Below are 12,331 nucleotides of genomic sequence, written 5' to 3' on the forward strand. Positions count from 1 at the left end.
TAAAATGAAAAGCTTGGACAGATCACTAAAGACCTGTCTGACTCTGAGGCTCGGTGACTGCAACACACTCCCTGTTGGTCCAAGGAAATCAGTGCCGGAGCCAGAGTCCCCGTGTCTAATCTCTCTGGTCATTGTTCTTACCACTTAGCTAGGAAACCTCCTTCCAGCTGCCCCAGTCCAGCCCCTGCCGGGGAGCATGCCCCCAACTCTGCCCCACCCCTCTCTGCTGCTGACACTTGGTCCCTTCCAGTCTCACAGTTGGATAGCGGTCCCAGGCCAAGGGAGCAGAGGGGACCTTGCGAATATAGGGTCAGGCCAGGGTGGGTGGCGAAGGGTCTGAGGGGCAGCAGTGTCAGGGGCCAGGAGTGCCCTGCAGGACAGTTGGGCCCCTGCTTGCCTGAGGTCATGGTGGTCGAGGTCGGTTTGCTCTCCAGCCAGCTATGGAATGCGAGGCCTGGCCTGGGAGATATTTTTGCTGCACTTTGAGCCACCCCGCCCCCTGGAACTCAGACCCTGCACACTCCATGCCATAACAATGACGACCACTTCCAATTGTTTCCTAGCTGGAGGGGGAGGGGAGCAGTGTGTGTGGGGGGTGGGGAGAATGCTTTTAGTTACAACAGCCCTTTCTAAATCCGGCTAGGGACTGGGTGCAGGTGGGGGTGGGGGCACCCCGCTGCCCCATATATACAGCCCCTGAGGCCAGGTCTGGCTCTCAGCTCTCCTGTTCTTGTCTTTCCTTGCTGCTTTCAGGTAGGAATGGGAGCTAGAGGCCTGCCCTGGGATAGGGGGACTCCAGGATTAGGAAGCAGTTCCTCTAGAACAGCAAGCTTTTTGCAGGGCTTCATGGAGAGTATCAGATCTGGTCACTGAGCATTCACATGTAGTCTAAACATGCATGTTTATAATATGGAAGTGTGAGGGCTCATGTGTTCCTGGAAGAAGATATTTTTATCTCAGAGATGTGTGTGTGTGTGTGTGTGTGTGTGTGTGTGTGTGTGTAAGCACACAAGGTTTGAATGTAAGGGAGGGTATGGGCTTCACTACCTACGACACAGATATGTGGGAGGGGTGTGTTAATCATCAAGCCTGAGGACCAGCGGGTCTGCTGGAAGTGGGAGGAGGATGACAGAGAATGATCATATTTGAAGTGTGTGTGCTTCCACGCGGGTTCTGAGAGGTCTGGAATGTACAGCTGCCCACATCCGTGCACATGGAAGTGCCTGTCTGTGCATCCAGGAGTCAAGACTGTTAAGGTGTTTGTAACCCCTGCAGGAAGAGCTCACAGGAAGGTGGGTGTGGGTTTCCCAGGTCTTTGAACACTGAAGAATACGGAGCCATGAGAACCTGTTTATGCCATGCAGATGCGTAAATGCGCACATCTATTGTTGGGGCCTAGGTAGCACACTGGGGGTGCTGGGTACAGGAAGGAAGCTCGTCTCTGTGTGAGATACGTCCATGAGCAGTGGGCGTCATCAGAGAGTGTCTGGAAAGCATTTAGATGTATGACAGGTGGTCTCTGAAGGGACACCCACAGTGTCTCTCCTCTGAGAATGTCCAAAAGTCTGACAAGATGGGGACAGGAAGGAAAAGGACTGGCTGTGAACTCACGGGATTTATTGGTTTATGCCCTTGGACGAGCAAGCCACTTCACCTTGATTTCCTCATCTGTCCACACTTGATCTTAGCCAAAAGGCCGAGAAGTGATAAAAATTAAGGATTTGTATGGTTTGTTTTGTTTTGTTTTTTGTACCAAGAATGGAACTCAGGACCTCGAACTTGACAGGCAGGCGCTGTGCCACTGAGCTATATCCCTGGCTTTTTTTTCTCTCTTTAAGAGATGCACCATGTTTATTCCTTTCTCTCTCTCTCTCTCTTTTTTTTTTTTTTTTTTTTGCTGTACCAGGGATTGAACTCAGGACCTCGTACTTGCCAGGCAAGCACTCATGCCGCTGAGCTATATCCCCAACCCCCTCCTCATCCATCCATCCAGTGGTGTGAGGATGGAGTATGAGAATGTGCACAGAAGGGCTTCAACTTGAAAGCACCAAACAAGTGTGACAATCAATTGTGGTTTTGTAGATGGCCCAAAGCAAGGTTCATTAGGTGGGCAGAGACAAGAGGACCCAGTCTCCCAAGTGTGAAGAGCATTAGAACTCAGAATCCCGTCAACACCAGGGAGCTGTCAGAACCAGTCCTTGAGAGGAAAGGCGTAGTGTTCAGAAAGGAAGGAGGAGGATGGAACCAAGCAAGCTGTCCGCTGCATCCCTCTTATTCTCAGGTCTGGGGAAGGCAGGTGCTGAAGGACAGAGCCAGGGAGAAGGAGGCAGGCAGCACTAACAAGGCTGGGCCGCAGCCCATCCTGACACGGCCTCTTTCTTCTTTCTAGGCTCCCTTTTTGTATCTCTAGACACAGTTGAGAAACCAAGGTAAGAAAAGGTGAAGCCAGTGTGGTGGAATCTGAGCACATTAGGCACAGATTCAAAACCAAGCTACAGATCTCTGATTTCTGCCCTGCCTTGGGAACAATATCTTGGCTAAGGTGCACTTTACCCCTAACTATTGAGAGGGGCAGGGATGGATGAGGGGCTCAGGTGAATACAGGGAGATTCATTCTCCTGGGAGAAGCCTCGGATACTCTCCCACCCTCTAGGAGCAGTCATGCCTAAGCCGAAGTTGGTACCTCTTCTACCCCAATGGGTGTGCTACGCTGCTCTTCGGTTAAGGGATAAATGTAGAGAGCAACAGACTTGCTGGTGATGCCTCTGGAGCATGGCACTCGGTGCTGGGGGTGCCACCAAAGGGGAGAACCCAGGGCTGGGAGGGGATGCGGGCAGTGGAAGGGCAGCCTGCTTCTCCGGCTCACTCCAGGCCCAGCCATGGGGGATGCGGAGATGGCCGCCTTTGGGGCTGCTGCCCCCTACCTGCGCAAGTCGGAGAAGGAGCGGCTGGAAGCCCAGACCAGGCCTTTCGACCTCAAGAAGGATGTCTTTGTGCCCGATGACAAAGAAGAGTTTGTCAAGGCCAAGATTGTGTCTCGAGAGGGTGGCAAAGTCACTGCTGAGACTGAGCATGGCAAGGTGGGTGGCAGAGCTGGGAGGCCTGGGCACCTCCACACCTGGGCTAGACAGAAGGGTGCACACAGGGTCTGCCCAGTGCCTGCTGAGGCCAGTGTGGGTCTCCTTCGGGTAGAAAGACAAACTCTTCCTCCTTGAAGCCTTTTTCATTCCCATATTAATCAGTGCTCACTGTGAGAGGCTGGTTCCACCTTTGCCAAACACCACTGTCCTGTTCCTCCTCTGCTCCTTCCCCTGTGAGCGAGAAGGGAAAGCACAGGCTGATGGGCAGGCCTGTGGGGCTGTTGCAGACGGTGACGGTGAAGGAGGACCAGGTGATGCAGCAGAACCCGCCCAAGTTTGACAAGATCGAGGACATGGCCATGCTGACCTTCCTGCACGAGCCCGCGGTGCTGTACAACCTCAAGGAGCGCTACGCGTCCTGGATGATCTATGTGAGTGCCGGCTCTAGGCTCCCCCTCACCTACCAGTGAGCGGCCTGGCCCCGTGTTTCATTCCCGGAGCCAAGATGGCCATTCTTTGTGTGTGGGCAGCATGGCACTCTATCCCTGTCCCAACATCCTTGGCTCAATTCTAAAACCCTGAGGACTGGCACAGCCTAGATCGACCACATTCAGAGGTTTCCTTTCCCCTTTTCCTTCTGTGGCCTCTTTCTCTGACTCTGATAATTGCCACCCTTCCCCCTTCATCACCAGTGGCCCTCTTCCTTATTTCCATGCCCAGACCTACTCAGGCCTCTTCTGCGTCACTGTCAACCCCTACAAGTGGCTGCCAGTGTACAACGCTGAGGTGGTGGCCGCCTACAGGGGCAAGAAGAGGAGTGAGGCCCCGCCCCACATCTTCTCCATCTCCGACAACGCCTATCAGTACATGCTGACGGGTGAGCCTGGCCCCCCAGCCTGTGCCCCCAAGCCCCACGCCCAGCTGGGCCCCCAGCCCTGACCCCACTGCCGCTCTTCTCTTCCAGATCGGGAGAACCAGTCCATCCTCATCACGTGAGTATAGCTCCTGCCCTGTTCCCTGTGAGAACCCCGGACCTGAGCCCCAGCAGAGACCCAGTACAGACTAGTCTGTCCCTCAGCCTTCACGCTTATCTCCCCTCTCTTCTCTGGTTTTTGTCCTGACTATTCTTTGCTCTCCCCTCTTTCTCTCTGCTTCCCATCCCTCTCCTACCTTTCTTCTTTCATCTCCTCCGCCCACTCTCCTCCAGGTCATCCCTTACTTATCCATAAGCCCAGCATCAGTGTGTCTTTTTCATCTCTTCATTTTCTTTCATCCTTCCCTTCAGAAACCTTTCTTATCTTTCTAGTCCCATCCATTCTTTTCAAAAATAGCCCAGGGCCTCGTCCTCTGATTGACTGTCCCCAGTCCAGCATGGGCTCACCCTGTGCAAAGCCAGCACCTTGTTGTAGCACCCTTCTTTGTCGCCACCCTGACCTGCCATATGTCCAAAGACAGCTGTGTGCTTTTGGTGCACATTGTCAGGCCGCTTCCTGCTCAGGGCTCCTATTTGGATAGAACGGACCTCCTTTCACTGATCTCAAGTAGTGCTGTTCTCTACCTCATGAGACCCTGACTGTCCCAACAGCGGAGAATCTGGTGCTGGGAAGACAGTCAACACCAAGCGGGTCATCCAGTACTTTGCTGTTATTGCTGCCATTGGGGACCGTAGCAAGAAGGAGCAGACTCCAGGCAAGGTAGGTCTGTAGTCCTCCAAGGGCCTGCCATGCAGAAAGGCAGGGAGAAGCCCTCTTACATGACTTTCTTCTTGACCTCTGCAGGGCACCCTGGAGGACCAGATCATCCAGGCCAACCCCGCCCTGGAGGCCTTTGGCAATGCCAAGACCGTCCGGAATGACAACTCCTCCCGCTTTGTGAGTAGTCCCTGACCTTGGGCTTGGGACTTTGGCCTTAAATGTAAGCCTTCCCCCAATCCATCATCACCATCTTCCATCTCTTCAGGGTAAATTTATTCGAATCCATTTTGGGGCTACTGGAAAGTTGGCATCTGCAGACATAGAGACTTGTGAGTGCCATGAATCTGCTAGGGCTTAGTCTGAGCTCACCCTTATCCAGATCGTCTGGCTTGAACCTCTCTCCCACACCACCTCCCTGTCTTTGTTTTTCTCCTCTTTTCCTGTCTCAGTCTCTAGGTCTGTGTGTTTTTCTATCTCTGAGACTTTCTTAGGATCTTTCCCGATCTCTGCCTCTGTGCATCTGTGTGTGTTTCTCTGGGACTTCTCTCTGAGATCATTTCTCTTCTTCTGGGACTGTCTCTCTCTATATGAGTTCTGCATGTCTGTGTACCAGTCTGTCCCTCTGCCTTTTCCTTGCTATATTTATCACATTAACTTTCCTCTATTTCCTTGAATTTAATCCTAACCTTTTCTTTTCTTCCTTCTTCTATCTGCCTGTTCACAGACCTTCTGGAAAAATCCAGAGTTATTTTCCAGCTGAAAGCAGAGAGAGATTATCACATTTTCTACCAAATCTTGTCTAACAAAAAGCCTGAGCTGCTGGGTGAGTCAGAGCCACTGACTGAGACTAGATATCTCCATGGCAACCCGGTCCCTTCCGCTTGTAGCTGGATTCTGTTGGCATGCCCTGGGCTTTATGGTACTGCTGGATTCACTTCTGTGGGACGTAGAGCCAAGTCCAGCCCTGTCCTGTGCTTTCCCCAGGGCCATGTGTTGTGGTCAGCAGCTCCCATGACAACTAGAGGCTTGTGTCATATCTGAGCACATTTTCTCCCATTAGATATGCTGCTGATCACCAACAACCCCTATGATTATGCATTCATCTCCCAAGGAGAGACCACTGTGGCCTCAATTGATGACTCTGAAGAGCTCATGGCCACTGATGTAAGTGTGTGAGGATTAGCCAGGGAGTGGAGGGTGAGCAATGGCAGCACACGGGGCAGAACTAAGACACTGGCTGTCTATTGTTCAAAGTGGCTTAGCCCTCTTGGGAGGCCAGAATGTGCACTATGACCAGATATGCTGGGATATGGGTGAGATGAGACAAGACTGCCTAGTATTTGGTATTCAGTGAAACCAGAGAAGGCAGAAAGGCATGGGGCAGTGAGGCAAATGAGGCCAGAGATAAAGAATCTGCAAAGAAGAAAGGGAAGAGAGAGTCACTCGGATGCTTGGGGCTGGGACAGGGTGTTGGGTAAAGGACAGACACATACAAATATGGAAGACCAAGCAGGGAAGCCAGTGTAAGGACTGGGAACATAAGTGGGTATCCCAGACCAGCCCCAGGGGACAGCTGTGACCGATAGAAGGCACAGGCCTGTGACAGCCACATGCCCTGGTACCTTCCCTCTTTATCCTGGAGCTCCCCATTGACTATGGTAGTCTCAGAACTGAAAGCAATGAAGGAGACAAGTTCTCTCTCCATCTCAGCTATTGATAACTGATCAGACTTTTTTCTGATCCTTGGAAATGGGGTGTACCCACAGAATGCCTTTGATGTGCTGGGCTTCACTCCAGAGGAGAAGAACTCCATGTACAAGCTGACCGGCGCCATCATGCACTTTGGAAACATGAAGTTCAAACAGAAGCAACGGGAGGAACAGGCAGAGCCAGATGGCACTGAAGGTGGGAGGCAGAGGAGCTGGGGGACAGATGTCCAGTCATTGAAGACCACATCTGTACAACAGTCTTTCTTTTACCAACCTTGCTACCTGGCCTTCCCTTCCAGAGGCAGACAAATCAGCCTACCTCATGGGGTTGAACTCTGCTGACCTGCTCAAGGGGCTGTGCCACCCTCGGGTCAAAGTGGGCAACGAGTATGTCACCAAGGGGCAGAATGTCCAGCAGGTGGGTCATCTTCAGATGAAAAATGAGTAGGATGGGGATCTTAGCATGGTGACGTGGGAGGATTCAATTCTCCCCAACAATCCTGTTCATTTGGGTCTCTTTCCCACTATGTAGGTTGCATATGCCACTGGAGCACTGGCCAAGGCCGTGTATGAGAAGATGTTCAACTGGATGGTGGGGCGCATCAATGCCACCCTGGAGACCAAGCAGCCACGTCAATACTTCATAGGGGTCCTCGACATCGCTGGTTTCGAGATCTTTGATGTGAGTCCAGGGCCCCAGGAGTAGGATGATCACTCACTCACTCACACAATCACAGTCACTGTGCAGGGCCAGCTGGGGGCCGGGCTGGGAAGCCAGCGGGAATCATGCAGTGCCATGGCAGTCATCGTCCCTGTCCTCAGGGAAACCTACACCACCATCCCCACTACCCTAACTTGGCTTGGAGGGGACCAGCCGCCCCCTGCTGGGTTCAGGCAGGACATATGCTGGGCTGACCCCACTGACCCCACTGACCCCTCCCACCTGAACCACTGCCGCCCTCACCCCTCTGCAGTTCAACAGCTTCGAGCAGCTCTGCATCAACTTCACCAATGAGAAGCTGCAGCAGTTCTTCAACCACCACATGTTCGTGCTGGAGCAGGAGGAGTACAAGAAGGAGGGCATTGAGTGGGAGTTCATCGACTTTGGCATGGACCTGCAGGCCTGCATTGACCTCATCGAGAAGGTGCTGCCGGCCCCACCACGTCTCCTCCTCTGCCACCCCAGACCGAGTGGCAGCCCCATCCCTTCTGGGGGTTATGGTCTGACTAGCAGAAGTGGGGCCAAAGAATCCCAAGCCTCCGTTCCTAGAGCCCTTTGTTGGTCTAGCACCCAGGGCCTTGAGAGCAGACCCGTGGAGGATGGGCACTTGCAGGATGCCCCCCCCCCCAGCAGGTCTGGCCCTCGTTTACACACCCAAGGACCAGCAAGTGTCAGGTGGTGTGTTTTCACCTCCTCTCAGGGATCTGGGCGATGCAGTGGTGAGTAAAACCCCAATAGCAGCCCCGTTCCTAGACTTTCACAAAGGTCCCTCTGTCATCACCAAAGTTCCCCACTTGGGGAAAGCTGGAACAGGTGCCCGTCAGTAGATAACTGTCCTCCTTGCTGAGCCGAATACATTTCCACCCCAAGAGCATCTCTGCAAGCACACGAGGACTGTAGAGCAGACTCCACTTCCAACTGCATGATGCACACTTGGTGACACTCTCTCCTCCCCTCAGCCCATGGGCATCATGTCCATCCTGGAGGAGGAGTGCATGTTCCCCAAGGCCACCGACATGACCTTCAAGGCCAAGTTGTTTGACAACCACCTGGGCAAGTCCGCCAACTTCCAGAAGCCACGCAACATCAAGGGGAGGCCAGAGGCTCACTTCTCCCTGATCCACTACGCTGGCACCGTGGACTACAACATCCTGGGCTGGCTGCAGAAGAACAAGGACCCACTCAATGAGACAGTGGTGGCCCTGTACCAGAAGTCCTCCCTCAAGCTTCTCAGCACTCTATTTGCTAACTACGCTGGGGCTGATGCACGTAAGTATGGTCTGGGGCTCAAGGGGTTGAGGGGCCAGTTTCTGCCATGCTTCTGAGGGATATCAGCTGCTCCACCAAACCCCTTCCTATCAGGCTGTCCCCTGAGGCTTACAGACTTAGTGGGGTTGAACACAGGCAACCACACTGAAGACCCGCATCTGTGAGGTGTGAGGAGAGGCTGTGATTCTTCACCTCATGCCCTTGCTTCTCCACACACCCACTGACCCTCACTTTGATGACTTCTCCCACAGCTGTCGAGAAGGGCAAAGGCAAGGCCAAGAAAGGCTCATCCTTTCAGACTGTGTCAGCTCTGCACAGGGTAAGCCCGTGGCTCTGGCCCAGCGTGGTCCCCATCTGCTCGGGTCCCCCAGCCACTCCCCAGCTGCAGCATTTCCCTGACTGTTCCCCCCAACTCCTCCTCTCCCAGCCTCGTCTGTTCCCATCCTTTCCCCTCCTGTGCTCTCTTCTCTTTATCTCCTGGCTGCCAATCTCACGCGCTTCCCATCTCACCTCCCTCTCGTGTCTCGCCTGGCTTCCACCCTCTCTCAGGGACGCTTTCCTCCAGCACGCTTCCACTTCTTCAACCCTCACATTCGCACTCTCTCTTTCCCTTTTTTCTCTCCTTCCTTTTCTTCTCTTCTTCTCACTTCCTTTCCATCTCTGTCTTGCTTTCCCTGTCACAGGAAAACCTGAACAAGTTAATGACCAACTTGCGCTCCACCCACCCCCACTTCGTGCGTTGCATCATCCCCAATGAGACCAAGTCCCCAGGTGAGCTCACAAACTTGGGCCAGCCCACCACTGGGTACGCACTGCCCAGGCGCCAGGGCCTCCTAAGTCATCTCATCTACTGCCACAGTGGTTTCCAAATCCCATTCTCCAGACTTCCCCTCCCAGAGCCACCTCACACTTGGATTACGTGACTCAAGGTTAACTGTAAGGCACTCTGACAGCCATTAGCTCATCACTCACTTACAGCCCTGCCCTCGAGTTGGAAACATAAAGTCGTCTATCACTTTTACTCAGTAAGGACACAGAGGCTCGGGACCTTAAGGCCTGGCTTTGATTTTGATCAGTTCAGTGATTTTAGGCAATCAACCCCTTTGGCATTGTGTAAAAAATGGAATATATTTATTCTGGCTACCGTCTATGGTAACAAGTATATGCCATATAAAATAAGAAATGTTAGCTGGGCGTAATGGTGCATGCTTGTAATCCCAGCACTAGGGAAGCCGAAGCTGAAGCTGATCTCTGAGAGTCTGAGCCCAGCCTGGGCTACACAGTGAGTTCAAAGCCAGCCTGAACCACATGGTGAGACTCTGTCTCAAATGAAACAAAACAAAATAAGACAAAAAATAAGAAATGTCATAGTCCTTTTGTTACTCCTAAAAATGTAGCTGTGAAATAACAAACAAAGGATTATTAACTGACTTGCTAAAGTTCTATGTTAATAAGTGCCAGAACTAGGATCAGAACCCAGGACTTTTGGCTCTTAGTGCACAACTCTCCTCACACACTCCTCCCCCTTCCCTTCTACCCACAGGGGTGATAGACAATCCCCTGGTCATGCACCAGCTACGCTGCAACGGTGTGCTGGAGGGCATCCGCATCTGCAGGAAGGGCTTCCCCAACCGCATCCTCTATGGGGACTTCCGGCAGAGGTGGGCACAGGGGCTGCCAAGCTCAGGGAGCACAGGCAGCACGGGAGCTTGGGATGCCATGTGGGGGTGGGGGTCTGCAGGTGGCCCTGGAATTCTGCAGGCGAGCAGATCCTGGCAGAACGGGGTGACGCTGGGCACTTCCCTCCCCAGGTATCGTATCCTGAACCCAGCGGCCATTCCCGAGGGGCAGTTCATTGACAGCAGGAAAGGGGCAGAGAAGCTGCTAGGCTCCCTGGATATTGACCACAACCAATACAAGTTCGGCCACACCAAGGTGAAGAAATGCAAGAGTTGAATTACCTTTTGTCCTTTGATTCTTTACCTTTTGACTCCTTTCCTTCCACCAGTCATCCCAGGGATATCACTGAACCCTACACTACCTGCCCCCTGGCTATCCCAGTAGGGCTCCACCTCCACCCCCCACCCCCCACCCCCATCTGCACTGCCATTGACCCCCTTCCTCTGCCCAATTCCTCCCTAAACCATTGCCTGTCCTAAGATAATCCTCATCACTCCTTTCTCTCACTGCCCTTTCTAGTCCAGCACAACATACACTTTCTCTGCAGGTGTTCTTCAAGGCGGGGCTGCTGGGGCTGTTGGAGGAGATGCGAGATGAGCGTCTGAGCCGCATCATCACACGCATCCAGGCGCAGTCCCGGGGCGTGCTCTCCAGAATGGAGTACAAGAAGCTTCTGGAACGCAGGTGCGAGATCTCAAAAGAAGGTTCCCAGCCTCTCTGATATGCAAGCAGATACAGGAAGAAAGGTGTTACTGGTTCTTCAAACAAAGACACCTGTGGAAGTAGGGGGCTTGGATGGACACAGTGTGGGCCTTGGAAAGGGTGGAATGGGTAAAGAAAAGGGGGCATTACCTAGGAGCCAGGATCTCAACTGGGAGGAGGCAAGAGGGTTCACTCACCACCCATGTTGCTGGGCTTCTGCAGAGATTCCCTGCTGATAATCCAGTGGAACATTCGGGCCTTCATGAGTGTCAAGAATTGGCCATGGATGAAGCTTTTCTTTAAAATCAAGCCACTGCTAAAGAGCGCAGAGACAGAAAAGGAGATGGCCACCATGAAGGAGGAGTTCGCGCGCCTCAAAGAGGCGCTGGAGAAATCTGAGGCTCGCCGCAAGGAGCTGGAGGAGAAGATGGTGTCACTGCTGCAGGAGAAGAATGACCTGCAGCTCCAAGTGCAGGCGGTGAGGCTCCAGAGCCACTGTTGGCCCCATTCATCCACCCTATTCTTCCTGCAACCTGTACCTCCCTGCCCAAGAGCTCACATGCTGGTCCCCTCAAAAGCAAGAGGACTCTGGGATCACACTTCCAAAGTGGTCCCTAGAGGAGGGAAAGTAACAAGCACTAACTTTTAAACATACAGGCTTTCTACACGGATTCAACCTGGATTCACAGCTTAATAATTTTATGACCTTGGGCAAATCACAAATCATCTTTGAGCTTCAATTCTTTCATCTCTAGACAGGGAACAAAACTGATCATCTTACTAGGTTGTAAATATATAAAGCATTTGGCATTAGCAAATACAGTTCTTCCCCTTTAATAGTGGAGAATAGAGGAAAAGAGCCAAATAGAGTCCTCTAGTTACCTTCTCTGCTCCTCTCCCCAGTACTCCTAAGCCATGCTGCCTAAAGCCATGCTGCCTGAAACTCTTCCTTTCTCCATTCTTCTGAGGTTCTTCTTAGCTGAGAGTACCTTGGGGCTTCCCTCCTGTTTGAGAGATGCCCCACTTTCTTCCTCCACCTGCAAGGACAGCGACCCTGCCCAGTGAATGGTCCCCTTTTGCATTTTGCCCTCAGGAACAAGACAACCTGGCTGATGCAGAGGAGCGCTGCGACCAGCTGATCAAGAACAAGATCCAGCTGGAGGCCAAGGTGAAGGAGATGAATGAGAGGCTGGAGGATGAAGAGGAGATGAACGCTGAGCTCACTGCCAAGAAGAGAAAGCTGGAGGACGAGTGCTCGGAGCTCAAAAGGGACATTGATGACCTGGAGCTGACACTGGCCAAGGTGGAGAAAGAGAAGCATGCAACAGAGAACAAGGTGAGGGCAGCCCCCTCTGGCCCCAGCCCAGGTCTCCTCAGATTCCAGACCAGAGTCGGGTGCTGGTCCTTGGCATGGAGGTTCCCACTGATGTCCTTAGCTGTTGGCCTTTGGTTCTGAAGGGGTGGGGGCTTTGGTTG

The 12,331-nt window shown here is 52.8% G+C and overlaps 1 protein-coding gene across 1 annotated transcript in view; it reads left to right on the forward strand.

The window, feature by feature from the left end:
• Nucleotides 1-691: 691 nt before the first annotated feature.
• LOC102019480 (myosin-7) overlaps nt 692-12,331 on the forward strand; it is a 22,296-nt gene continuing 10,656 nt past the window's right edge. Inside the window, exons 1-23 of the mRNA XM_005377179.2 lie at nt 692-753; nt 2,390-2,429; nt 2,872-3,080; nt 3,368-3,511; nt 3,801-3,957; nt 4,045-4,072; nt 4,666-4,774; nt 4,859-4,951; nt 5,040-5,103; nt 5,499-5,597; nt 5,835-5,938; nt 6,541-6,679; nt 6,783-6,901; nt 7,016-7,165; nt 7,458-7,628; nt 8,164-8,473; nt 8,725-8,792; nt 9,157-9,244; nt 10,017-10,134; nt 10,285-10,408; nt 10,701-10,837; nt 11,078-11,333; nt 11,949-12,191. Of these exons, the coding sequence (XP_005377236.1) occupies nt 2,880-3,080; nt 3,368-3,511; nt 3,801-3,957; nt 4,045-4,072; nt 4,666-4,774; nt 4,859-4,951; nt 5,040-5,103; nt 5,499-5,597; nt 5,835-5,938; nt 6,541-6,679; nt 6,783-6,901; nt 7,016-7,165; nt 7,458-7,628; nt 8,164-8,473; nt 8,725-8,792; nt 9,157-9,244; nt 10,017-10,134; nt 10,285-10,408; nt 10,701-10,837; nt 11,078-11,333; nt 11,949-12,191 (2,922 nt within the window). The 5' untranslated portion in view covers nt 692-753; nt 2,390-2,429; nt 2,872-2,879. The remainder of the gene's footprint in view (nt 754-2,389; nt 2,430-2,871; nt 3,081-3,367; nt 3,512-3,800; nt 3,958-4,044; nt 4,073-4,665; nt 4,775-4,858; nt 4,952-5,039; nt 5,104-5,498; nt 5,598-5,834; nt 5,939-6,540; nt 6,680-6,782; nt 6,902-7,015; nt 7,166-7,457; nt 7,629-8,163; nt 8,474-8,724; nt 8,793-9,156; nt 9,245-10,016; nt 10,135-10,284; nt 10,409-10,700; nt 10,838-11,077; nt 11,334-11,948; nt 12,192-12,331) is intronic.

The sequence above is a fragment of the Chinchilla lanigera genome, unplaced genomic scaffold (assembly GCF_000276665.1).
Source record: "Chinchilla lanigera isolate Chin_1 unplaced genomic scaffold, ChiLan1.0 scaffold00008, whole genome shotgun sequence".
Lineage (NCBI taxonomy): Eukaryota > Metazoa > Chordata > Mammalia > Rodentia > Chinchillidae > Chinchilla > Chinchilla lanigera.